Below are 25531 nucleotides of genomic sequence, written 5' to 3'. Positions count from 1 at the left end.
TCTCATGATGAGATTCGGGTTAAACATTCTTGGCATTTGGCAGGTGATGCGTGCTTCCTAAGTGCATCAGATCAGAAGGCATAGATCTCCATTTCAAGATAAGCCCATTATTAAATTTTTCCTTAGGACAAACACTCATTCACTTTATTAAATTAGTTTCTGGTTAGTACAACCCCTCTTTGCAAGTATTCACGAGGTGGGAGCAGGGTGGGGTAGTGGGAAAGACACTGGGATGAGATCTTAGGTTCAGTGTCAATTTGGCCAATAATTAGTTGTGGGTCCCTAGGTAAATTTCTAAAAATTTTTATCGGGGGGGGGGGGGATTGTGCCAGATTTCTAAAGACCCTGGAAAAAAAAAACAAAGATTTTATTTATTTATTTATTCATGAGAGACAGAGAGAGAGAGGCAGAGACATAGGCAGAGGGAGAAGCAGGCTCCCTGCAGGGAACTTGATGCAGGGCTTCATCCCAGGACCCCCAGGATCACGACCTGAGCCAAAGGCAGATGCTGGACCACCCAGCCACCCGGGGGTGGGGGGGAAGGGGGGGGCCTCTAAAGAACCTCTGAATTCTAAAATTCCATGACTGTGAATTATGTTGTAGTAGAGGCAGAGCTGGACTTGGAATCAGGAGACCTGGATTTTTAGCACCGGTTCCACCACATACCAGCTAATGTGAACATTCACAAGCCATTTAATCTCTCTAAACCTCGCATAGATAGATTTACCCCCCGCAGAGTTCGGAAGGATTAAGAGGGTTATTGCGTGTCAAGGCGCATTATAAACCGTAAAGAACTACCCGAATATCAAGTATTATTTTTATTATGTCCAGTTTTTCCTCCTTTTGATCTCATTAGTCAATCAGGGGGAAAAAAAAAAGAAAGAAAAAAAGACAGAAAGGGAAGACAGACCTCACCCATTTAAACTTTAAATCCCCCCAAAACGACAGCATCCCTAATGGTGCGTCACTATCAGCGCATGGAATTGAGGAGAGTCTTATTCCGTGCAGGCTCACGCTTTGTTCACGACGCCGGCTGAAGTTACAAGACAGGTACTCACTTGCACAGGCCGATCCCTCCTAGGGAGATGGCGATTGCTCTGGGAAATCCCAGATCTGGCGGGGGCAAGCCCCGGAGTGCGGTGTAGGAGAATGGCAACGGGGACTGGAAGGCCTCCGGGCTCGGGGGTGGGCTTCGGGCGGCGCCCCGGGGCGCGCGGCGGGGGGCGGCGATGAGGGGCCGGCGCCCCGGGGGCAGCTCCTGCGCCTGCAGCGAGCGGGGCCGGCCGTGCCGCGCGCTCAGCCTCCTCGGGCCCAGGGCACGTCCCCCGCCCCCTCCCCGAGCCAGCCGGCGGGACCTGTCACCCGGGCCGGCCCTTCATACTCTTGCAACACTTGGAGCCATGCAGGGTTCTTATTTCCTAAACCGGCCCTACGGCTTCTTTCCAGCCTTTTGATTGGAACTCGGGGAACTTCGTTCGCTCGTGCACACGGGCCACATTCTTTTTTTTTTTTTTCTTCTTCTTCTTCTTCTTCCTTCCCCCCGATTGTTCAGCAGCACTGATAAAAAGTATCTCCCCGACAGAGGCTCAGGGCGCGCACACGCCCCTCTGCTTGCACTGAGCAACCCAGCAACGCTCTACGCCGCGCAGCGCCCGGCAGCGTCGCGGCTCAAGACTGCAGACGCCGCCCGACCCTGAAAATGGCTAACGAGGAGCGGCGGGAGAACGGCGGCGCGGCGGACGTTGGTGCGGTTGGACGTGCCTGACCTCCCGGCCCACGCAAGGGGTCGCGCCGCCCAGGTGGCCGCCGCCGGCTCCGCCGAGCGCGCCGGGCGCCGTCCCCCGCCCCGCCCCGCCCCCGCGCCAGTGCGCACGCGCGGCCGTCATCCGGGTGCTGGCGGCGGCTGCAGGTTGCGCTGGGGTGGCGGACAGGGGGCGGGGCCAGCGGCTCATTGTGCGCAGCGCTGCGCGGCGCCGGCGGCCGCCGAGGCCTGGGTCGAAGTTGGCGCTGCCGCCGCCCTGCAGCCCACTCGCTGCCTCGGCAGCGCGCTGCTCTTCTAAAATGGCTGCCGCTACCGGTGCTGTGGCAGCCTCCGCCGCCTCGGGTCCGGCGGAAGGTAAAAAGATCACTGATCTGCGGGTCATCGATCTCAAGTCCGAGCTGAAGCGGCGGAACTTGGACATCACGGGGGTGAAGACTGTGCTGGTTTCCCGGCTGAAGCAGGTGAGGCCCGGCGAGGTCCGCGGAGGGGAGCGTAGGCCGCGCCTCGGAGCCCCCCGCTTCCGCCGCCGGGGCCCGCCGGGCTGCGCGGTGGGGAGGCCCCGGGCGGCGGCCGCGCGCGCGCGGGGAGGGCGAGGAGCCTCCCGCGGCGCCCCCGCCCCCGCCGCCGCCGCCGCCGCCGCGAGCCGCGCTGGGCCTGCGAGGGGCCTGCGAGGGGCCCGCGAGCCGCCCGCGAGGCGCCCGGGACCGGCCGCGGCAGCCGAGCGCGCCCCTACTCGCCCCGGGCCGGCCCCACCGGGCTGCGAGGGCGGCGGCGGACACCCGGGAGGCGCTCGGCGCCCAGTCTTTGGCGGCGGCGAGCGCGTGCATTTCCCGGCCTCGGAGGGACTGGTTACTTTGGTGACTTCGGCGAAGTTACCGTTTAATTGTGCCCAACCGTTTCCTCCCCATCGGGGGGGGGGGCGTGTGCGTGTGTGTGTGTGTGTGCAGGGGTGGGGAGTGGGAGAGGGAGTTGAGGGGTGGGTCAGAGGAGCGGGTTTGTTTTCCGCTGGGTTTTCAGTTTTTGCATCAGAGCAATCTGCCTCCCTTTTTTTTTTTTTTTTTTTTTTTTTCCTTCTCCCCCATCCCTGATTACCTTTCTGCTTTTATTTCAGCGAGCGTTGGAATTGTAGTAGCGGGGAAATAAGTTTGCATTTTAGAAATTAGGGAGACTCTTTGGAGTCATTTACTTCCGCAGCTAAGCAGCTCTTCCGCAATGGAGAATAGATTTTTGTTCGCTATGATAATATGTGATATTTAATTACCTCGACTCGGTAGAATTTAAAACTCCATGTGATTTTTTTTTTTTTTTTTTTTTTGGAGTCCTAATGATATTTTCTCCGTGAAAGTTTCTCTCCCTCGTGTAGTTTAATTGCTTGGGTTTTTGGTTTGTTTTTTTTTTTTTGTTTTTGTTTTTGTTTTTTTTTTTTTTTTGAAGTCGGTTTATGAGATGACTGGCAATTCGAATGTCTTGAGGCTTGAGGTTTGCTAATTTTTTTTTTTTTGCGTTTTTATAAAATAAGTTTAGATAGATTGTGTAGCATATTAACTTCTCTTTCTAATGTAGGCTATTGAAGAGGAAGGAGGCGATCCAGATAATATTGAATTAACTGTTTCAACTGATACTCCAAACAAGAAACCAACCAAAGGCAAAGGTTGTTACGAGTTATGAACATATTTTAAAATATATTTTGGTTATATAACTTGCCTCTGCTCTTGTGCCACTTGCCCTGTTTATATAGTGCTACTCTTCGCTATTTCCCTCTGGCACTCTGCCTTCTTGGGTCAAGGAAGAAAAGTTACTGTTGCCAGGCTCTGGATAACTTGTAGCCTTTAAGATTTGGCTAAAGCTAACCTGAAAGCGAGACCGGTTCTTTATTGCTTCCAAAAAATTTACACAGTCCAGTTTCATAATGTTGCTTCCTTCATGGTGTGAAGACCTAAAGAATAAAAAATACAGTTTAATACACGTCTACCTTGCCCCACAATTGGCAGAGTATTGATGGAATTCCTTCCAAATCTTTCACCTTGGCTCCTGCTGATTTTTTTCTAGTATATTAAAATTTTATAACCTTTATGTTTAGTATTTTGTCTTACTTGGTGAACTTAATTTCCATTTATGCTATTATACATTCTGATTTTCAGTGAAACTCAAAAAGACCTCACCAATCATACTAACAAGGTAGGGAAAATCCATGATTACTTAGCTTTTAAAAAAAAAAAAAAAGGCGCTTTAAATTATAGGGTTATGTTAAGGATTTTAATTTTATGACTTTTAAACTAGGCCAGAGTATATTTCCAGGATATAGTGATTTAACGAATAGAGAAAAGTGGTTTTAAATGAACATTTTGACAATATAAATGGGACTTAAGTATTTTTTAGATTTTCTGGTAATTTAAGTCTTGACTTGAATAATTGTAAATTTCTCCCACCCTCCCGTAAGCATAGTGGCAGAGGATAGACTTGATGTGGGTATCTGGATCCTGGTGCCTATTTACAATTTCCATATAGAATGTGTCATGGGCAGCTGCAGAATTTTAAAAAAATCTAACTTTCCTTACTGCTTTAAGTATCCTAATACCACTCTGTCTGCCATGTACCAGATTGATTATAGCTAGGGTAAAATGATTGAGTGGATTAACCTTGAAAAGAAGGGAATATTAACATTTGATCCTAAGCAATCTGTAGGCATTAATTAGGACCAGGCAGATCTTGATGCCTTCTCACTATTTGAGTCTTCATAGGTCTGCAAGAGTTCCCCTTTTGTCCCAAAGGAAATTGAAAAGGCCCAAGTAGTATTTCCTGGGTGGGATGGGAATAACAGAGGTGGAAATGGAGTTTAGAGGAATAACAAAGGTATCTTGAAGGTCTGTGGCTTTTAAATGTAACTCTGACTCAGTGTATCACTTTGAGAGATACATTTTCCTCTTGAGAGAAGCTTCTGCTGGGAAGCCTGTGCTGACAAACCAGAGGCTATTTCAAAATGAGGCATAGACATTTTGGAAATAAGTATATCAGGAATTAACCATATTTCTTATAGTGATTTTGATTCATGTCATTTATTTAACACATTGTGATAGTTCAACAGATGTTATGTATTAATCACAGTTCCAGATTACTCAAGCTAATTATCGATTTTAGCATCTAAAGTAAACCTCATCTGATATGTTCATTCTCACCTATTTTTAATTTCTTTGTGTATCTCTTTTTCAGTTATTAGGAACTTCATTCGTCTTACGTTAGAAATAATTTCAGCAATATAAAATTTTAAGAAGTTTTTTTCTCTCTATGCAATATGTACGTATAATTGCTTTGTTGATTTTATCTTTTATATGGATTATTAAGATATTTGAACTAATTTTTCCATGACACTGATATTAAGGTGTCTCCTGGTCTTTAGTTAGAAATTTAATCATTTGTCTGTAGCAGACTACTACTGAGTACTTCATGAGACTCATTATAGGACACACAAGGAATATAGCACTTGCCTCCTTAAATTCCATTTTACATTGGTTTGAAAATTCTATGAATTACAAAGAAATAATGTAAATCCCAAACTAAGAACCTGGTTTGAATTAATGTGCAATTAAAGATGCATATATATTTATTTTATTAAAGATGCTTGAAAGTAAAATTATTTTATGTCAAGTTTAAAAATAATGTTGGGGATCCCTGGGTGGCTGAGCAGTTTGGCGCCTGCCTTCAGCCCAGGGCCTGATCCTGGGGTCCAGGGATCCAGTCCCGCATCAGGATCCCTGCATGGAGCCTGCTTCTCCCTCTGCCTGCATCTCTGCCGCGCTCTCTCTCTCTCTCTCTCATGAATAAATAAATAAATAAAATCTTTAAAAAAAAGTTTAAAATGTTAAAAAATAAATATAAAAATAAGTATAAAAACAGTAAAAATCAAATTTGAAAATGGAAACCTAAAAATAACAGTAAGTTTTAAAATCAGGGATTTGTGGGACTCCTGAGTGGCTCAGTAGTGAGTGTCTGCCTTCAGCTCAGCGCACGATCCAGGGTCCTGGGATCAAGTCTCCACATTGGGCTCCCTGGTGGGGAGCCCACTTCTCCCTCTGTCTATGTCTTTCTGCCTCTCTCTCTCTCTTTGTGTCTCTAATGAAATAAAGAAATCTTTAAAAAATAAAAAAATAATAATAAAATCAAGGATTCGAGAAATACTATTTTAGTTTGATGTCAGTTTTTCAGTTTAATTGCTGAATTACTACATTAAATTCTTTTTTCCAAATCTTATTTCACTTAACAGTATCTACCTTGAAAATAACTTCATTTTGGTCATATCACCCTTCCTTCAATAGTCTGTTTCCTTTTTTTATAAAATTGGAATTTTTATTAGCTCATCTGTAAGACTTTTTAATTCTGAAATTTAATAATTATATGTGGTCAGGAGTCAGAAGAACAATGCTTTCTGTTTAAAATAGGAATATAAGGAAGAAACCGTAAAGCTCATAGGTGTTCAGTATAAATAGTCTTTAGGACAGATTATTAGAAAAGGAAAACAAAGGGATTACTTAGAGATGGTCATGTAGACATCGGTAAGATAGAGCATATAATAGCTTGTCAGGTAAATAAATAATTTTTGCTAATCTTAAGATATCAAGTAAAAGCTAAACGATGTTAAGAAAGCCAGAGAGAAACTTAATGGGTCTGGAAAAATTACTTAGGTGAAATATTAAGCTCATTCTCTTATAATTGCAGGGTCACTGTTTCTTTAAAATGTTTTATGCTAACGTGTTTGTGTTTAGACAGTGGAGGAAAAGGGATCTGTATTCGTAACTATATTTTAGAATGTTTTTAAAACAAGTTTGTGCTTGTAATAAATGTTGATCATGTTATAGTTGGTTCTAATATTGTTTACAAAATTTGTTTGCATGTGGTTAATACGGTGAAAAGGTTTGTAGCTTATAATGGTTGTTCCTTCTGAGTCTTTTTTACAACTTTCTTTGCTCTGAACCTTTTAATAAGTAACATAGAAGAAAGCTTTACGGGGAGATTTACTGTCATATTATTTGGGTGTGTGTTAAGAAAGCAGTTAAACAGGTAGAGCTAACTCCTCATTAACTTGTTTAAGAGATTACAGACTTAAAGCTTCTTTTGCTTTACTTGATGATGGCATCATAGTCTTGATTTTCAACCTTTAGGGCCACCTCTAAACTTCAGCAAAAAGTTATTTTATGTGGTTAATCAGTATAGTATTCAGAATTACCTATAATGCAGTACTTCTTGATGTTGAAATGTGCAATACGTGCAGACTTAGTAAAAGTTCAAATTACTACATGAAATCTGATTTTTTCCCTTCTGTAGAAACAAGTATAATTTGGGGCTATAGGTTTATCCAAACATCTAATGCCTAATTTTGTATGGAAAATACTGCAATGTTGGGCAGCCCAGGTAGCTCAGCAGTTTAGCGCCACCTTCAGCCCAGGGCGTGATCCTGGAGACCCGGGACCCAGTCCCACGTCGGGCTCCCTGCATGGAGCCTGCTTCTCCCTCTGCCTGTGTCTGTCTGTCTCTCTTTCTCTCTCTCTGTCTCTCATGAATAAATAAATAATCTTAAAAAAAAAACCCACAATGTAATTAATTACGTTTACTGTGTAAAGCTTTCTAAAATTTGTGTCTGATAAGGATGTAGTAAACCACATAAAATGCATTTAACACAATGCAGTATTTTAGTGTACTTTAACTCTTGCCCTTTTTCTTCCAGCCACAGTATGTTTGGGTATTAAGGAAACTAATCAGAACTGTGGCATTGAGAAGGGCTTTAGGGACAGAATTGTCATAGATATTTTTGGGTACTCACTAGGCTAGAAACTGTGGGAGGGTAAGGACATAGTCTTTCCTTTACATTAGTCTCTCTAATACCTAGCACAGTGCTAGGCATGTAACAGGTACTCAGAAAATATTTGTTGAATGAATACAGAGGGTCATATGATGGCTTTCTCAACTGCTTTAAAAAATACCCCTTTTGGTGCTTATTTTAATTGCCTATTTCTTTGTCAGAAGCACGTATATCAGGGATTAAGAGTTATCTTCCAGAAGTACCTTACTCAATGGCACTGGTGGCTCCTTCTTAGGCAGTGATACGTAAAAGCATACTTACTCTCAGAACATGTGAATCATTGCAACGTCCTTTTATTCCTTACCATTTTGTTGCTGTGTTGGAAATCCTCATAACTTTTGCTGGAATATCGTCCAGCCTCATTTTCACATAACCAAAACAGACCTTTAACTTCTGCCATTAAAACCTGCAGCTTGTTTTCTGCAGTTTATATGGTGGATTATGTTTATCATCAAAGCACTCATGTACTTTTCCCAGCTGTTTTATTGTGTTAGATGTGGTGTGTGTCAAGGCAGGTAAAATTTTCTAGTGCTTTAAGATAGTGTGCTTCTTCCAAATTAGTCCTCTTCTGTGCATTCTGAATTAGGAGCAGAGGGCATTAAACTTTACCTCCCCTTTCATGAACTCTTGTAAACGAATTGTCCAGGAGTTAGGGGAAAAAGAAATATTATTAGTTGGTGGCATCAGAAATGGTTTTAAAGAAAAGGTTGAGCAATGGTATAAGGGTGGAATTTACTAGTTAATTAATCAACTATGCTATATTTCTCACATATATGTCACAGCCCCAAGGCTGTGCATTTCTGGGGGTTAACTATTTACATCCTGAACTCCATGGCCTGAGTTAGTCTCACATGGCAGATCTGGTACCCTGGAATGGTAGTTTACCTTATGGCTTTACAATTGTTTTCCAGATTATAAAAAGGGAAATATGTTCATTAAGAAAAATTCGTAATCCAGAAGAGTACTAAAAGGTGAAAATTGCCCATAATTCCACCACCCTGAATCCATCACGTGTGTTCTTTGTTGATCTAAGGTGTCTACATACATGTGCACAAACTCATAGGAGTTTGATGTTTACGGACTGTTTTTTTTTCCTTTTCAACAACTAAAATAGGTTCACATTATACATGGTGTTTTGTTAAATGTAGATAGAATTGAAGTTTTCTCTAGTCTGGAGAATCTGAAAACAATAATTTTCTTCTTACATTCTTTTCTTTTAGCTACTTAGTTATGTATGCTCTGTCATCCTAGTGGTTCCATAATGTTAGAAACATTTGAGTTTTTAAAAATACAGATACTAGGCTCCTGCCTCCCCCAGAGGCTTGGTTTTGGCTGGTCTGTTGGGGTACAGGGTTCATTATTTTCTAAAAGTTCCCTAGGTAATTCTCATGCAGTTGGAGTTTTAAGAACCTCTGACTGCTCTAGACTAGAGTTTGAAGCTTGGCATCATTGTCATTCATTTCTTTCTGCCTGTCCATTTGCAAATTGTTTCAGATACTTTACATTTTCCTTGCATTGCTTTATTTGCTATTTGACAGTAAGGCTAAGGGTCAGCTGGTAGTATTTTCTTTTTATTGATGGAATAGAAAACCCATTAAAAATTGAATCCTATTTTTGCTGCCATTTAAATTAAAATCTCATGTGTACACACATGCATGTATTTTGTGTGTATGTGTGTTTTTGTTTAGTTTGGTTATCTTTAGTCAACAAAGTTAGCAGATTTTTAAAGATATGCTTTTGATATTTTCTAGAGTTATTATAAGGACTGAATTATCTGCAGTAGATTTAAAAAATATTAAAATGATCTGTTGGATGACTGTGATGTTTAAGAAAATGTACAGAGTGTTTTAGAAAGATTTCATTAGTAAAACATGAGTATAATAGAAGAGATGCTAAAACATTGCATGCAGTTGCATGCAGACAACACAAGGCATAGTCTGATTATTTTAAGATACTCCATGCATTTGGGGAGGGGAAAGGTTGTTGCTGGAAACATTCACATTCAGTTTGGCTTGTATTCTGAATCCCTCCTCCCTCTCTCAACAGCAATTTTATGACTAAACAGTTTCTATGTTTTATATCTTTTGTAAATGTTTATGAAGAAGAGTTACTCAAGTCACAAAGTTCTTGGGCAGAATTACTTTAGATCTACTTATTAAATGGAGTTTTTAAATTTTATTTATTTTATTTATTTTTTATTTTGAGGTATTTCTGAACTTGAAAAGGAAAATTGCAAATCCTTAGGCCATTTTGCCTTTGGAGGAGAAAACCAATTTATGACCTAGAATCCTTTATTCATAATTTTGAAATATGGAAGTTCTGAAAATTGAAAGTTTTAAGTTTGTTATCAAAAGTGAAGCTATTTATGGTATTTATTTATAGTCTTGATTTATTTCATTTTGTGTGAATATGCATGTTTCATTGCACAAGTATTTCTGTGATTGATTGAGAGACCCTGTTCCAGAAGCCACTGGGAAGTTTAGATTAATAAATGGTATATATACTGCCATACTCTTCTAAAATCTGAAAATTCTGAATTATCCTTAATCCTAAAAATTAAATAATTGTGGATCTGTACATATTTATGTTACACAAATAAGAAAGTAAGAAAGTGTTTCTAGCATCACCTTCCTTTGTTGTTTACATTTTTACTTTGCTGTTTTATTTTAGACCCTAAAAATCACGCAAGGAATATTGCAGTGCTTTTGTGTGAAATAATGTAATTTCAAAAATAACCGTGTGTTACTACTATGATAACTTAAAATGTGATGTTAATTTTGCTTCCATTTGTATTTTGTTATTCAGGCTATCTTTACTGTTCAAGTTATTTTCTGGTTTTGTTCCTCAAAGCATTGAAGTTAGCCTTCAGGGGTAACTGGCTGGCTCATTTGGTAGAGCATGTGACTCTTGATCCTGGGATCATGAGTTGAATCCCATGTTAGGCATACTTAAAAATTTTGTTTGGAAGAAAGGGCAGCTCAGCTGGCTGGTTCAGTTGGTGGAACATGCAACTCTTAGCATTGTGAGTTCGAGCACCACATCGAGTTTAGAGATTGCTTAAAAATAAAATTTAAAAAAAAGTTAGACTTCAGTTGCATTAAACTTTTAAGTTAGTACCCTCATCTGGATTGTACCACCTTCCTTTACACCAACTCACATTTCTGTGGCACATGCCAGAGTCCTTGAAGGACTTAAAGATTAGTTGATTAATTTGCTGTAGGAGTTTTGACAGCACAGGCTTAAATGGGAGCTAGAAATAGACATGGTTACTGACTGTACAAAAAAGTGCTGAAGGTAGTGTTGCTTGTTAAGGGGGATTTGGTTTCCTTTTAGTTATTTCTCACCTGTGACATAAGTTAGGAATCCATAGAGGTACTTTGTAGCATCATTGAAGTTTGGAATTTTTAGTCCTTACTGACAGGATAGGGCTGCACATGGGGCTAGTTTGCCTGGCACATCATCTCTTCTTGTTGCAGTGAAGGATGAACAGAAATCCAAACCTTGTTACATCCAACCTAGGGACTTATTCCATTATTAGGGAAATTACCTGCTCTTATATAATGTTGTACTAGGTCTAGGCTAGATGATGATCCTCAGAGCTTTTTAAAATGTGAATTATATTTTGTATGGGAGAAGGATGATACTTTTCTCATAAAGGAAGAAATTTCAATGTAATTTCTAATTCAACGTGTGTGAAGTAAGCCCAACATTATAGATTTTGAAAGCAGTCAAAAGCTAGAGTGTAAAACCGCAGGGTTTCGGTTTTTATGTTTTTTTTTTTTTTGAATGATCAAAGATGTTTTTATAAAGTTTGTTCATGACTTCATTCTAAATGTACAGAATAAAAAATGATGTCAATTCATTCCTTAGACGCCAACCAGAATTTTCTTGTCTCAAAATTAAAAGATCAGTTTCCGAAGAGGGTAGAATTTCAGTTTTCTTAAACACTATGTACCTATCAAGTTATTACTACAGTTTCATCACTATGTTTGAAAACTTTGTCCTTTAGTTTTATGTTTACAAGCTGATACATTAATGTCCAGTGCTTTTGTGTGATACAGCTGTTTAAAACAGTAAGGCATAGAAAAGTTGGGCCTTTTTGTGTTCTTCGGACTCTTCTGGGCTGTTTATCATGGGGCAGGTTACATAATCTTGGAGTCCTACCTTTAAACATTTTGTAGATGAGGCTTTTAGAGTCTGTTTACATTAAGAGAGCATTAACAACCGGTAGCTACTCACAGATCTAATGGCTTTCTGGGTTTTGAGAGGTGGGGATAAATAGGCCTGGGTTTAAATTGAAGCACGGCCTTCACTAGTTCTGTAATCTGATTAACTTTTGAGCAACAGTTTCCTTTTTTTTTTTTTTAATAGAATGGGGATAATAGTTTCATAGTAGTTAGGAGGATAAAATAAATAAATAGATTACTGTATATAAAACATTTATCCTAGTGCCTGGACCCTGGAAGCCACTTAAGTGGGGATGGTGTCTGCAGTGTTGGTTTTGTGGCTGTGATGCAATTTGGTTTTCCTTTAAGTAAACTAAAACAAGTGAAATTCACCGAAGTGTGCAAAGTATACATAGTTTGTCACTATGCTGAAGACTGCCATTTCAAAGATAATATCTTTAAACTGAGTTAATTAACCACTCCTTAGTAAGATAATGTCTTTTAAGTAGGTCATACTAGGATGTAATGGAAAGAACTTCAGACTGGAAATGAGAAGCCTTGGCTTCCAGTTCTGACATCATCATTTACTAGCTTTGGACAAGCTACTTAACTTTTCAGGCTCATTTTCTCTTTCCTAAGATTGTGATTACCTGCCTCATGTACCATAAGGTGCTTGGGAAAATCAATTGAACTTAAAAAAACAAAACAAAACAAAAAAAAACAACTTTGCAAATTAGGGCACCTGGATGGCTCAGTTGGTTAAGTGTCTGCCTTCAGCTCAGGTCATGATCCCAGGGTCCTAGGATTGAGCCTTGCATCTATCTGTCCCCTTCTCAGTGGGGAGCCTGCTGCTTCTCCCTCTGCCTGCTGCTCCTCCTGCTTTTGCTCTCTCACATTCTCTCAAATAAATAAATAAAATCTTTTTAAAAATGCTTGTAAATTGTAAAGCAGTTTATAATTGTAAGCAGCAAATACTATTTGCAAAGGTTCTGAAGGCATCCGTGTCCTTTCCCGTCTCCTGCCCCTCCCACCCTACCCCCGCCCCCAGTGCTCTACTCTGTAGATTACTTGGTAGTATGTTTTGGCATCCTATATTTTTAAAAAGCGTACTTTTCCCAAAAAGCAGCATCTTTAAGGTTTTATACTATGGAACTTCCTCTAAATGTGATGGAAGAATTTAGTGAGCTCTTTCTTACCTGATACTGTTTTCAGAGAAGGAACATCTTCACTTATTTTTGTTCTTTTAAATTAGTAATAAACACTTTCTGACCCCCCAGACTTTGTTAGTTGTCCCTTGTAGTAACTTCTATTTCCTATTTTCCCTAAAATACACACACACCAACATTCTAAATAGGAAATGAATGCCAAACAAGCTCCATCCACACTTTCTCTTTGGATTCATGCAGGCGTTTGAGAGACTGAGACAAGCTCTCTTTTACAAACTCTTTGGGTTTAAAAAAAAAAATCTCTTAATCCTGTTTTTCACATACCTGGAAGGATCAGAATCTTGTTGCTTTTTTATCACTCCTTCAAGGAAAGGTTCTCGAATTGAGAGTACATGGAGGATAGGGGCTGTGGAAGAGACTCAGAAAAGGGAGGTACATTGACTTTTTATTTTTTATAGCCACCTTAAACCTAAACTCTCTACCATGGGAGTCACAGAAGCTTGAGATAAGCACATGGCAGTTCAGTTTTAGGTGAAGGGAAAAGTTGATGGATAAGTTGGCTTCAGGAAAGAACATCCATTCACATTTCAAAATAAATTAATTATAAAAATTAAATACTAAAGTTCTAGCAGCTGTGTTTTTTTATATAGCATTTCTGATGCATGGGTGATTCAGTACGTTTTTGTGAAGTAGCCTAAAAATGTAAACTTTTAACATTGGCTCTGTGGAAAATATATGTTTCTTCAAATGTGGAAAGTATTTTAAAAGTCCCAACCACTGATTTATAAAGTGTGAAGATGCAAGTTGGGTTGGGGAGGCCTGTAGTCTGTCTGGGAGCTATTAGCAGTTTTCAGTCAGAAGTCATTTCTCGTTTCCTTAAATCAGTTAAATCAGTCATTTTGTCAAGTCCCCAGCACCATTTATATTTAGGCCTTTGGAGAAATAGAAGGGTAAAAGCAGTCACTTGTGCTTAAGGAATTTTCTAAATGGTGAGTTGTATTTGAGAGTACAAGGCAATAAATAATCAACTGATGGATTGTAAGATGCAAATTAAAGTATGAGAATTTCATTTCAGAGAAAGCTTGTTGAAGAGTAGCACTTAGGGATGGCTTTGTGGGACACATGAGTCTTGAACTTAGCTATCACATCTGGTGATAGACAAAACACCATTGAATGGTGCTACTACTTCTGGGATAATTGAAGATAAGAGAATTTGAGTGTCATAAATAAAAATGTATTTTATATGTTTATACCTCAAGTCAGTTAAGATGATGGGTTCATAATAGGATTATTTGTGCAGTTCATTTTAGTGAAGCAGCACGACATTCTTAAGAAAGCTTTTTTGTTTGGGACAATTATGAGCAGGTGGTTTATATGCAGTTTGCAATATTTTTGTCAGTGATTTGTGAGTAGAGAGTGATTGATACTGTGGGGTAAACTACTGAATGTTTTTTACTCTTAAAGTAATATAAATATTGGTTGTTAGCCCATTTTCCTTCTTTCGCAGGTAAAAAACAGGAAGCAGATGAGTTGAGTGGAGATGCTTCTGTGGAAGATGATGCTTTTGTCAAGGTAAAGTGTTAATTACTCAGGTTAAGATGTTTATTTTGCATGATGAATTCATGCACTTGAATAAGTGTGGAGGTAAAATAGAGACTAATGTAGCATTGTCAATTTCATTGTAGTTGAGAATTATAATAAATAACTTTGTCTTTAGTTACATGATACATAGGGCTAAAAATAATATTTGTCTAGGCCTTGAAGTAGAAATCAGACATAGGGACCAGAGGAACAGTGACAAGACAGTTGATATGTTAGTTCCTGAACAAGGTACCGCAATGAGAGTATTGATCATTTATTTTTCATCTCCCCATTGCAATTAGCTTTTGAAAATATACAGAACTTAGATTAATGTAGTCTTTCAAATGGAGAGAGAGGATTGCTGATGTGTTGCTACTTAGTAAAGAGCAAGTTAAGAAATTTGTTTTGCCCTTTAAAGACACATTCAAGCCAGGTCTTTTTTGGCTAAAAATGAATGCATATCAAGACTGACCAGCCAGAAAAATAAGTATACAGTTTTAACTGGAGTTGTGGCAGTTCTAGGAATAATTTTTAATCACAGTTTTTTTTTGTTATTTTGGGTTTTTTACTGAGTAGTGTGGCACTTGCAGAGATTATTTAATGAGCACAGTTCCTCTTAAATTATGTACATTTATACCCCATATATTCCATTTTCTGTGTACAGTTAGTCCATATGGTCATAACATCTTTGGGTGTCTGTGTGCTCTACTGTGGAGTGAGCTTATGTCTATTCTCCTGGCCATCTATCCTACTGCTTAGCTCTCTACCCTCTCACCATGCACACACAGACCACAGAATGTACCACATGTCCCACACAGTGCACTTCATACTTTGACGGTTCGTATACACAGAAAGAAACATGTGGTTGAAGATTTAACCCTGAAATCAGATAATTTCAGGAAATACTTGCCCAGGGAGCCATTAAAATTGATGATTGCATGCCTGTAATCGCTTTTATTTGAGCCTTTCAGTACTCTTCAGTCTGTATTCTGTTATCCTTGTGATATATCTTCCTTTAGGTTTATTCCTTTGCTCTTATTTTCTCCAGGTGTCTTCACTAGCAAGGGTATGGTTAAGCAAAAATTATCCATTAGCTGGAAAAATATTGTGGCTTAGTAAAACAAAACAAAACAAAAAAACAAAAAAACACAACCCTATAATTTTCAAATGTCTAACTTTCAGCTCTTCATAAAAATCTTATATTCATATGAAATGTTAGGAGGACAGATATACTTCTATTTAGCATAATATAGTATTGTCTTTTATATGTGTTGCAAAGGATACCTTTGTTTTATTATTAAGTGAACCAGGTCATAATACCTAGAAGAACAAAAGACTTTAAAAAAAAAATCCTATTTAAATAAGTCTTCAGTTTCTTCTTTCTACTATCTTTTTCACTTTGGAAGTACCGGCATATGTGATGTATTTGATAGAAATTAAGTGAACATACTTGTCTCTCAAAATTGGTAATTTTGGGATTTATACATTAGAGTATCACCTATTGCCTAGATGTGAATAATATAGCAATTGCTTTCATTTATAAGTGAGGAGAGTGATCAGAATTGATTGGTACTTAAGAGTAGATAAAGTTCCCTCGGTGATCTCCCTTGGTTTCGTTTCTTTTTCTTTTTCTTTTTCTTTCCTTTTTTTTTTTTTTTTTTTTTTTGCATTTACTACTGTTCTAAAGTCACCTACTCCATTTTCAATCTCCACCATTCCCTCACTCTTACATGGTGAGGTTGGTTAAACCTATCGTCCCAGAGATGCCCTGCTCCTAAGCACTCCACATTCCAATACAATCATATTCCTTTTCTTTGCCTGCCTCCCCAGAAATTTGTTTTCTCACTGCAGTTCAACTCTGAATGATTAATAGTCATGCCCCTGCCCTTTTCCCCTTTTAACCCAGAAGGCTTTTCTTAAATATGTTATATTTACCATAAGACTCGGGAAAGGGGAAGAATGGTCATTGCTTTGGACCCTTTCTTTGCAGTTAAAGAAGAAACTAACTAGTAGCAATTAGATTGCTACTTTGTTTCCACTGAAGTACTGTGTTTTTATAAACTTTGAAGGGCAAACGGAATTCCTTCACCAAGACAGTCCCAACCTGTGTTCCCTTGCCTAACTGGATTATGGCACAGTCATAGATTTCAAAGCAAATCACTAAGTGTATTTGCTTATTTCCGTGACTTTGGGATTTGACTCCCTCTATTTTTAAAGACATAGTTAATATGTAAGGTCAAATGATTGAACTTTGACTTTGGGAATACTGTCAAGATATGGTAAAATTTAAAACATATAGACATGTAAATTACCAAAAACGTTTGGTGGATAGCCTACACTACTTTGCCTCTAGTTGTACCAAATTTTCTTACCATTAAAAGGACTGTGAATTGGAGAATCAAGAGGCACATGAACAAGATGGAAATGACGAACTAAAGGACTCTGAAGAATTTGGTGAAAATGAAGAAGAAAATGTACATTCCAAGGAGTTACTTTCTGCAGAAGAGAACAAGAGAACTCATGAATTAATAGAGGCAGAAGCAATAGAAGAAGATATAGAAAAAGAGGACACCGAAAGTCAGGTCTTTAGCCAGTTTTTTTTAAATGTGACACAGATAAATTAAGTAATAAATAATAAAAAGTAGTTTATTTTAGTTCAATGTGGAAGTCTCAGAATTTTCAAAAAATATATTTTTGAAGTTATTTATAAATCACTTGGAATCTTACTAGCTTTAAAATTTTTGCTTATTACCTTCCACATTTGTATATATTTTTACATATCATACCTTTAGTTGCTATTTGTTCTATACAGTGTTTTCATATAACATACCATAATAACTTCATAATGGGTGTCTTATGCTGTAACTTACTAGACTGATTGCTATGTGTGGAATAGCCACTTCTTTTATTTTGGGACATTTACATTTAAGTTGTTTTCTACCCCACTGTGGGTGAGTGTATCAGTTCACTCTGATCTTGTCAAGAATACTGGACAGTAGCTTTTTATATGTTGCTACTTCAGTAGATATAAAGGATTAACTTGCATTTCTTTGGTTATTATCAAGGGTAGAGAATTATTTAGGAGTTTAATTTAAAGGTATATAATTTTAAAAATATTTTCTTATATTGAAATAAACCATTTGTCCTGCTTTGAAATTTATTAGTATGTCTTAAGAAAACCAATGGATTAGGGAGTCTGTACTGTTAATATTCATGCTTTAGAATACTTCCATTCTACCTAGCTTAATAGATGAAGGGCACAAGAGATTTTTCTAATTCTCTATCAATGTGACTATTTTTATGTTGGCATAAAATATACAGTCTGCATTATTAAGCATTGACTTAGTAGCCATGGTATCATAGACACTGTACAGAACAGAACACAAGACAAGTGATAATTGGGTATAGCATAAAAGCATTCTCATGTTACCCAGATATTTTGTAAAGCAAAGCTATTGTATACCCTTTTACTTAGGAAATTGAAGCTCAAGAAGGTGAAGATGATACCTTTCTAACAGCCCAAGTAAGTTTATATTTAGTCCTATGAATATGATATTGTGGGTGGAAGGGCTTGGAAAAGGAATCTTATTTTGACTTCATAATCTTCTAATTCATAAAACTACCTTAAACTTAATACTGAATTATTTATGTGGTATATATGAAATACTTAAAATTGGCAGCTGAAATTTCTGTTGCTACAAATGTAATTGGAAGGTATTATAACAAGGTTCCTACCATTTTCAGAGTGAAAATAAAAGTAGTTTATCCTTCCTGTTAAAAAAAAAAAAAAAGTGGTTACCAGTCCTTTGAGAAGTCTACACTCGCCTTGATTTTCTTTTCTGATACTTTGTTATGAAGTAATCATTTAAAAGTACTAATATCCTTTTCAAAGCTTTAAGATTTTGCCCTATGATGGGCATAGTTTAAAAATGATAAAAATCTCTGTTCTAGAGATTTACTCGGGTGTGTGTGTGTGTGTATGTGTGTGTAGAAGCGGATTGCTCTTCTTTTGCGTGTTGTGATCTACATAATGTACATTTTAAAGTATGGCTTATAGGGGTTATAAACCACATTTATATTGCTCAATTGCTACAGTGTTTTTTTAGCTTATCCTTTGTCTTGTTTTTTTCAAATCTATACTCAAGAAGCCCTTGTTTATGTACCTTCTTTAAATAGTATGCTTTGAAGTAGAGATAGGAGTTTCCTCTGTTTACCACATTTAGAAAAAATAGTGATCAGGTCTGTTATTTTCTTAGTTAATATTTGCTGGAAGAGTATATAGTGGGGCTCATACTCGTGGACTGCTTAGCTGATTGCCTGTGGTCACGCATGCCTTCTTTCCTGCAGCTTTCTTGCCTTTGAAATGATGGTGAGCCACAATTGCTGGTGAGGCTGTATCTTGACTCTGCATTTGTTGCAGTGGGGGAGAAACTGCATTTCTAGGAGAAATGTGTCTTGATTATTTAGAATATTCAGGAAAGAAATGTTAGGACTAGATTTGTTCACTGTACTAGCTACAAATAAGTTCATTTCTGAGTGATAAAGAATAGGTAAGGAAAATTCTCAAATTGGGCAGTGGGTACCTTTTCTACATTACTAATTTGCAAAAAGGTAGAGTTGAGTTCTTCATATTCTTTAGCAGCTCCTTGTTAATTTCCACTAAGGGCCACTCCTAAGTTGTGCAGGTTGTGAGTTGTGTAAAGGCATTAATCATATCTAAGTGTTTCCATTCATATAGTAAACTATGTGTTTTTATAAAAATTTAACAGATGGAGGTAAAGTATCTTAAGGAATGGATGCTTTTTTATAATTTTCACAAATTTTTATGGCCTGAAGATGGCCTTGTTCCCCTTCTATCCTGATAATGAAAGAATAGTTATTTATTTCTCATCAAGGGCAGGTATTACCTTATTGTATCGAAAGATGTGAGGTTACATCTTCAGAGAAGTTTCCTTTGAGTAAAATGACCTTTTTTCTCTTTCTAAATAATGTAGAGTAGAACATCTCTAGGTATCTATGTTTCATCATATTCTAATACTTCTAAACATGCTAAGTGAATATATTGTCTTAGTATGGGCATTAAGTAATACTAGAATGTAACCGTTATCCAGCTTTAACTGGTAAAACTCGTGGACAGTCTTGTCTCATTTATAGCTCCATTCACTTTTCGCTTTCTGCATAATTGAAACAAATCTTGCACATCATATTTTGCTTTAAAAATTTCATTATGTATCTCTAAAAAACTTTTATTTTTATATTATTCTAATATAAGATTTTTAGTATCATTAAATACAGTTCATATTCAGATGTTCAATTGTGTATAGTTTTTGTTTTGTTTTTTGTTTTTCCAAGTTTTGTTTGAGTCCAGATACAAATAAGATGAACCCATTGTGATTGATTGAAATGTTTATTTATTAGATGTCTTTTAAAAGCTCTGTAGGTTTTCCCCTACCCTTTTTCCTTCACTATTTTATTTGTTGAAGAAATTGAGTTGCATATTCTGTAGACCTAGGGTGGTTGGCAGAGGTTTTCTTAATGGGACTAGGTAGAAAATATTTTAGCTGTTGTGGACCATATGGTCTATGTTATAACTATTCAGCTCTGCCATTGTTGTGTAAAAGCAGCCACAGACAGTAGATAAATGTGAATGGATATGGCTGTTTCAGTAAAAATATTTACAAAAGGAGGCATCTTGCATAGTTTGCCCATCCTTACTTGTTAGGGTTTCCAGAGTCTAGATTTTGCTCATTACATTTCTGTGGAGTCATTCAATATGTTTGCTTGTTTACACTATTCTGTGTAAATTAGTAAATTAAGTTATGGGATTGAGAGGCTTGCTGTCTAATTCAGGGCACCCCACCCCCACTCCAACACACCAACTACTTCATAAATTTTGTTGTGTTCTTCTGTTTGGATGCACATAATGTCTGGGTATATCTTCTTAATTATGGTACCCGTCATTGATGATCCATACCCCTTGGATCAAAACAGTGATATTCTAATCCTGTCATTTCTTTCTTATTTATTAGCTGGAACAATCCTAAAAAATAGAAATATCACTTACTATTTGGTTATTCAGTGAAACCATTTACAGAGGAAAACCAGCATATATATTTATGCTTGATGCTTTTCCTTTTGTTTACCAGTTTTCAGAATAATGAGCTGGTTCATTACCACCTTTAACAGTGACTAATAAGTTTCTTATTTTTCCTTTTTTCTCAGTTTCATTTTACATTCATGGATTTAAATATATTTAATGTTTTTCAGTCCATTGTAGTTATCGTTGTTTAATGTTCAAATTGTCCCATCTGTAGTTTATGAGGGTCTCTTCTTTTCAACATGATCCTAGTAGTCTTTGCTTCCCTGCTTTCTGGTATGTAATGATGTTCTTTTTTTCTGCTTTAGACCTAATTAGCCATTGTTTCCTTTTAATAGTAAATGGTTTGCAAGAATATAGTCTTGGTGGTAAGGGTGTTCATTGCTACTGGGTTTTCATGTTTTCTAGGTACAGCGCTAGTGAATGTGTGGTTTTTGGTTTGTTTTTGCTTTTAAGTTAAATAGAGTTTGAGGTCATAAGGATACTTCTAAGTTAATCTTATGTTCTTTGTCTTACGGTACGCATACAACAGTCATAGAAATGTAATACCAACACCACTACCAAAAAGATGACTGAAAATAATTTAAGATCCCCCACACACACATTATATCTGTCCTAAAGATGTACACTTCTAGGAATGAACAAATTACTGCATTATTAGACTAGTTCTGCCCTACATGGTTATACTGCCAATTCATACATATTTAGGTTGACTTGTTTCATTTTATTTTCAATAATTAAGGTCTTGCTTTAAAAAAATGGAATCTGTAACTTTTGTGAGTATATAATTCAAAATAGGTAGAAAATTTCATCTAATTTTATAATTATTTACAATATTTACATGGTTTCAAAATTAAAGCTATGAGAAAAATACATCCAAAGAAGTCCCCATCATGCATCCCCTTATTGGTAAACTTTTAAAATTCATGATACTGGGGTATCTGAGTGGCTCAGTCAGTGAAGCATCTGCCTTCCACTCAGGTCATGATCCTAGTGTTCTGGGGTCCAGCCTGCATTGGGCTTCCTGCTCAATGGGGAATTTGCTTCTCATTCTTCCTCTCCCTCTTACCCCCACCTTCCATGTTCTCTCTCTGTCTCAAATTTTAAAAAAATCTTAAAAGTCAAATAAAATTCAAGATATTTCCTTCTATTACTTGCTTTTAAAGATACAAGCAAATAGGCAATGTATTTGTATAGGCATGTATTTAAAGCCAGTTTTCAGGCTTGCTTGGATATTAAATATTTGACCTTTAAGCATTAGTCTCTGTTATATTAAAATTTGACTCAACTTCTGCTTCTATTACTTACTAATAATATTATGACTTTGGGCAGATTCTCTTAGTCAGTTTCTATGTCTGTAAAATGAGCATTATAATTCCTACCTGCTGGATTGATGTTAGGATTAATCATAGATCCTGGCACTTAGTATATGTGCAGTCTGGTTATTTGTGATATTATATTATTAGGTTTAAGATACCAGTTACTTGAGGATTTTCAGGAAATTTTTCTCAAAAATGTGTATGTATGCAAATGCTTTAATTCTTAAAAATTTCCTCTAGTCTCAATCTCTTCAGTCTTCCATGTATATTCCTTTTTCAATTTGCCTTTGCCCTTAATATTTCATAATTTGATAACTGTTTTTTGTTATATGAAGTCTGTGTTGTGTACCTCTAAAGCTAGATTTATCTGTATCTCCGCAACAAAACTTTTTCTTTTCTTTTTTTTTTTTTTAAGATTATTTTTTCATGAGAGACACAGAGAGAGGCAGAGACATAGAGGGAGAAGCAGGCTCCTCGCAGGAAGCCCAATGTGGGACTCGATCCCGGGAGTATGGGATCACTCCCTGAGCTGAAGGCAGATGCTCAACCACTGAGCCACCCAGGCGTCCCAACAAAACTTTTTCTAATATCTCTTATGTAGTGTTTTACTGTTTACAGAGAACTTTTTACATCCGTTATCTTATTTATTTATTTATTTTTAAAGATTTTATTTATTCATGAGAGACAGAGAGAGAGAGAGAGAGGCAGACACAGGCAGAGGGAGAAGCAGGCTCTGTGCAGGGAGCCTGATGTGGGACTCGATCTCGGGTCTCCAGGATCACGCCCTGGGCTGAAGGCGGCACTAAACCGCTGAGCCACCCGGGGCTGCCCTCCATTATCTTATTTAATTATTTATATTCTATTTAGATCACATGTTATCTCTATTTTATGGGTAAAATTCAGCTAGATAGATAACAATACCACAGAGTAAAACTGTCTCAGTAGTAAAGATAGGATAAATACCCAGGTCTTCTGATGCGTAGTTTGGTATTCTTTTCACTAAATAACTGCACACTACTAAATGTTTTCTGAATTCCATTGTATTTACACAGTGCTGCTGTTAAGCCCGTGACATACATGGGAATGAGCAGTTAGTTCATTCCCTCTACCTAAAAATAGTAGTGTCTCATACCACACTTACTCAGTAAATTCATTCAACAAATACTTATTGAGTACTTATCATGTGCCAGGTATTTTGTATTTCCTACAATCTTTAGTATATTGCCAGATAGATAACCGGCAGTTGGTGATTTAAGGTTATTGAAAGTTTATTTTATTTTATTTTTTAAAGATTTTTTAAAAAAAGATTTTATTGATTCATGAGAGACATAGAGAGAAAGAGGCAGAGACATAGGCAGAGAAAGAGAAGCAGGCTCCATGCAGGGAGCCATATGGGACTCAATCCCAGGACTCCAGGATCACATCCTGGGCCGAAGGCAGACACTCAACTGCTGAACCACCCAGGCGTCCCAAAAGTTTATTTTAAATCAGGCTGAATATAGTGTTTACATACAAGTCAGAGGAAAGGAGGCTTTCCAGAAGAGGTCTTCCTCTTTTTTTTTTTTTTTTTTCTTTAAAGATTTTATTTATTTATTCATGAGAGACACACAGAGAGAGAGAGGCAGAGATATAGGCAGAGGGAGAAGCAGGCTCCATGCAAGGAGCCCAATGTGGGACTTGATCCCGGGACTCCAGGATCACGCCCTGGGTGGAAGGCAGATGCCAAACCGCTGAGCCACCCAGGGATCCCCCAGAAGAGGTCTTCTTATGTAGCATGTGTATATGTATCACAAGATTAACCTCGGGGAGGGAGGGAGGTGGAGTGAATGTGTGTGTGCACCCACATACACACTCTATGTATATTTATATACACAAATTTGTGTGTGTTTGTGTATAGGTTTATGTAAGCACTTTATTAACTGGAAAAGTCCTTCATTCATCTTTGTCCTTATTACAATTTCTTAGGATGAAATAAAAATAGAGAAGCTTCATATATGATTTTTGGCATTTGATTAAGGGTTGTAGATCCCACTACAAAGATAAACAACATGAGTTCCTACCTTACAGAGCATTTGCTTCATTTTCATTTGTGAACTGTTACTTTTTTTTCAAGATGAACTCACAAAGTAGTTCCTCAAAGAGGATGCTTTACATTGTTGTTACTTCTTTATTATGTTTCTCATTCTGAAAAAAATCTGTTTTCAGTGGAGGGAAACTATTTTCAGATAAGGGTGCATATTGTATGTATCATTTAGACAGGAAAACTTTTTCATTGTCTTCATTTGTTTCCTTATTATAAGGATTTTTAGGCTCATACTTTGGGCTTTTGATTTGACTCTAGTGGTGCTTTGTTTACTGCACATACTACACAGCAAAACGTGCACTGATGTGTGGGGCTCATCTTTTCTACCAACCCTTGTTGTTTTTGTGCTTCACCCCCATTGTAGTCGGTTTCATTTTCCAGAAAGAAGCTGGCTCAGACGCTTCCAGGGGCATTTAAGTATATGGAGTAAAGCTAGTGTTACATCTAAATTGAGAAACTAATGTTCTCAGCCCCTTCAGAAGACATGTTGAGTAATTAGGATTAATATCTAAAAGCTCCTCAGCAAAGTAAGGCCAACCTTACCCAGTGATTTTAGCATGAGAAATAACATTTCTAATTGGTAAACTATAGCAGATAGGATTTTGGTTTTTACATCACAGTATTTAATTGTTTTTTTACTTTTTAAAACATAATTTGACCATTTTTTTCTTGAATCTATCAGTAACACATCTCTAAAAGAGTAACTGGGAAGTGGTGTGCTGTTGGTAGGTAAAGAGGCAACTTGCACTCTTTAAGTTCATTTGTTCTCCTGTGAAAGTTAAGATATTCCCATTTGTTTACCCCCCCCCCCAGGCAAATTACTAAACTAAAAGAATTTGGAAGAAAGAGATAAATCAACAATTCATCCTTCTTTTGCTGCCATCGCCTCCACTCAAGTGAAAGCATTTTTCTTTTCTTTCCACATGTTGCAGATTAGAAACAATGACTAAAACTACACTCTGGTTGGACAGACTGACAATAGAGAGATTATTAGAGCATAATATAATGGATTTACATGATAATAGGATTTACTTCGCTATCAATCAATAATCTACTTGTTTTTGGACTTTTTTACTTCCTAAGCTTGTGGCTTAGTTGTTTCTGTGTTTTTAGTTTCTTTCATATTTAGTGTGTAAAACAATTGGGGATTTCCTAATTTGGGGCACTTAATATTAGCTTAAAGTTGAAAAATCCTTTAAAATGATTCATTAGAAATATGGCTGTTGTCAGCTATAATTTTGAGCATATGGTAAAATATTTGACATTTTTAAAGAATGCATACTTTTCTGGAATCCAAAGTTGTGTTATAAAATAAATATTTCATTTAAAGTTTTGTTTATGGTTCAGTTTTTAAAGCCTTTCACTATTAGGCTGTCACTCCGAGGCAGGGATTCTGATACAGACTCAGAGTTTGAGAACTACCACTCTAAGGCTTTGTATGTGGTAGCTTCATACCACCTTGACTGAAAATGACCTCCTTCTACTCAGCTTTTATTTTGAGTT

General features: G+C 37.6%; 1 protein-coding gene across 16 annotated transcripts in view; it reads left to right on the top strand.

The window, feature by feature from the left end:
• Window positions 1-1906: 1906 nt before the first annotated feature.
• SLTM (SAFB like transcription modulator) overlaps window positions 1907-25531 on the top strand; it is a 100145-nt gene continuing 76520 nt past the window's right edge. For 5 of the 16 annotated variants that reach the window (XM_072808869.1, XM_072808872.1, XM_072808868.1 and 2 more), the window contains exons 1-5: window positions 1920-2223; window positions 3326-3413; window positions 14435-14520; window positions 16911-17111; window positions 18005-18052. In XM_072808869.1, coding sequence (XP_072664970.1) covers window positions 2062-2223; window positions 3326-3413; window positions 14435-14520; window positions 16911-17111; window positions 18005-18052 — 585 coding nt within the window. In that variant the 5' untranslated portion in view covers window positions 1920-2061. Of the gene's footprint in view, window positions 2224-3325; window positions 3414-14434; window positions 14521-16910; window positions 17112-18004; window positions 18053-25531 lie in introns of all 16 variants that reach the window. The other 11 variants (XM_072808881.1, XM_072808879.1, XM_072808878.1 and 8 more) reach the window with 3 other exon arrangements.

This window comes from Canis lupus, chromosome 32 (assembly GCF_048164855.1).
Source record: "Canis lupus baileyi chromosome 32, mCanLup2.hap1, whole genome shotgun sequence".
In the NCBI taxonomy this organism is placed as follows: domain Eukaryota; kingdom Metazoa; phylum Chordata; class Mammalia; order Carnivora; family Canidae; genus Canis; species Canis lupus.
This window is presented reverse-complemented; position numbering and strand designations above follow the sequence as displayed.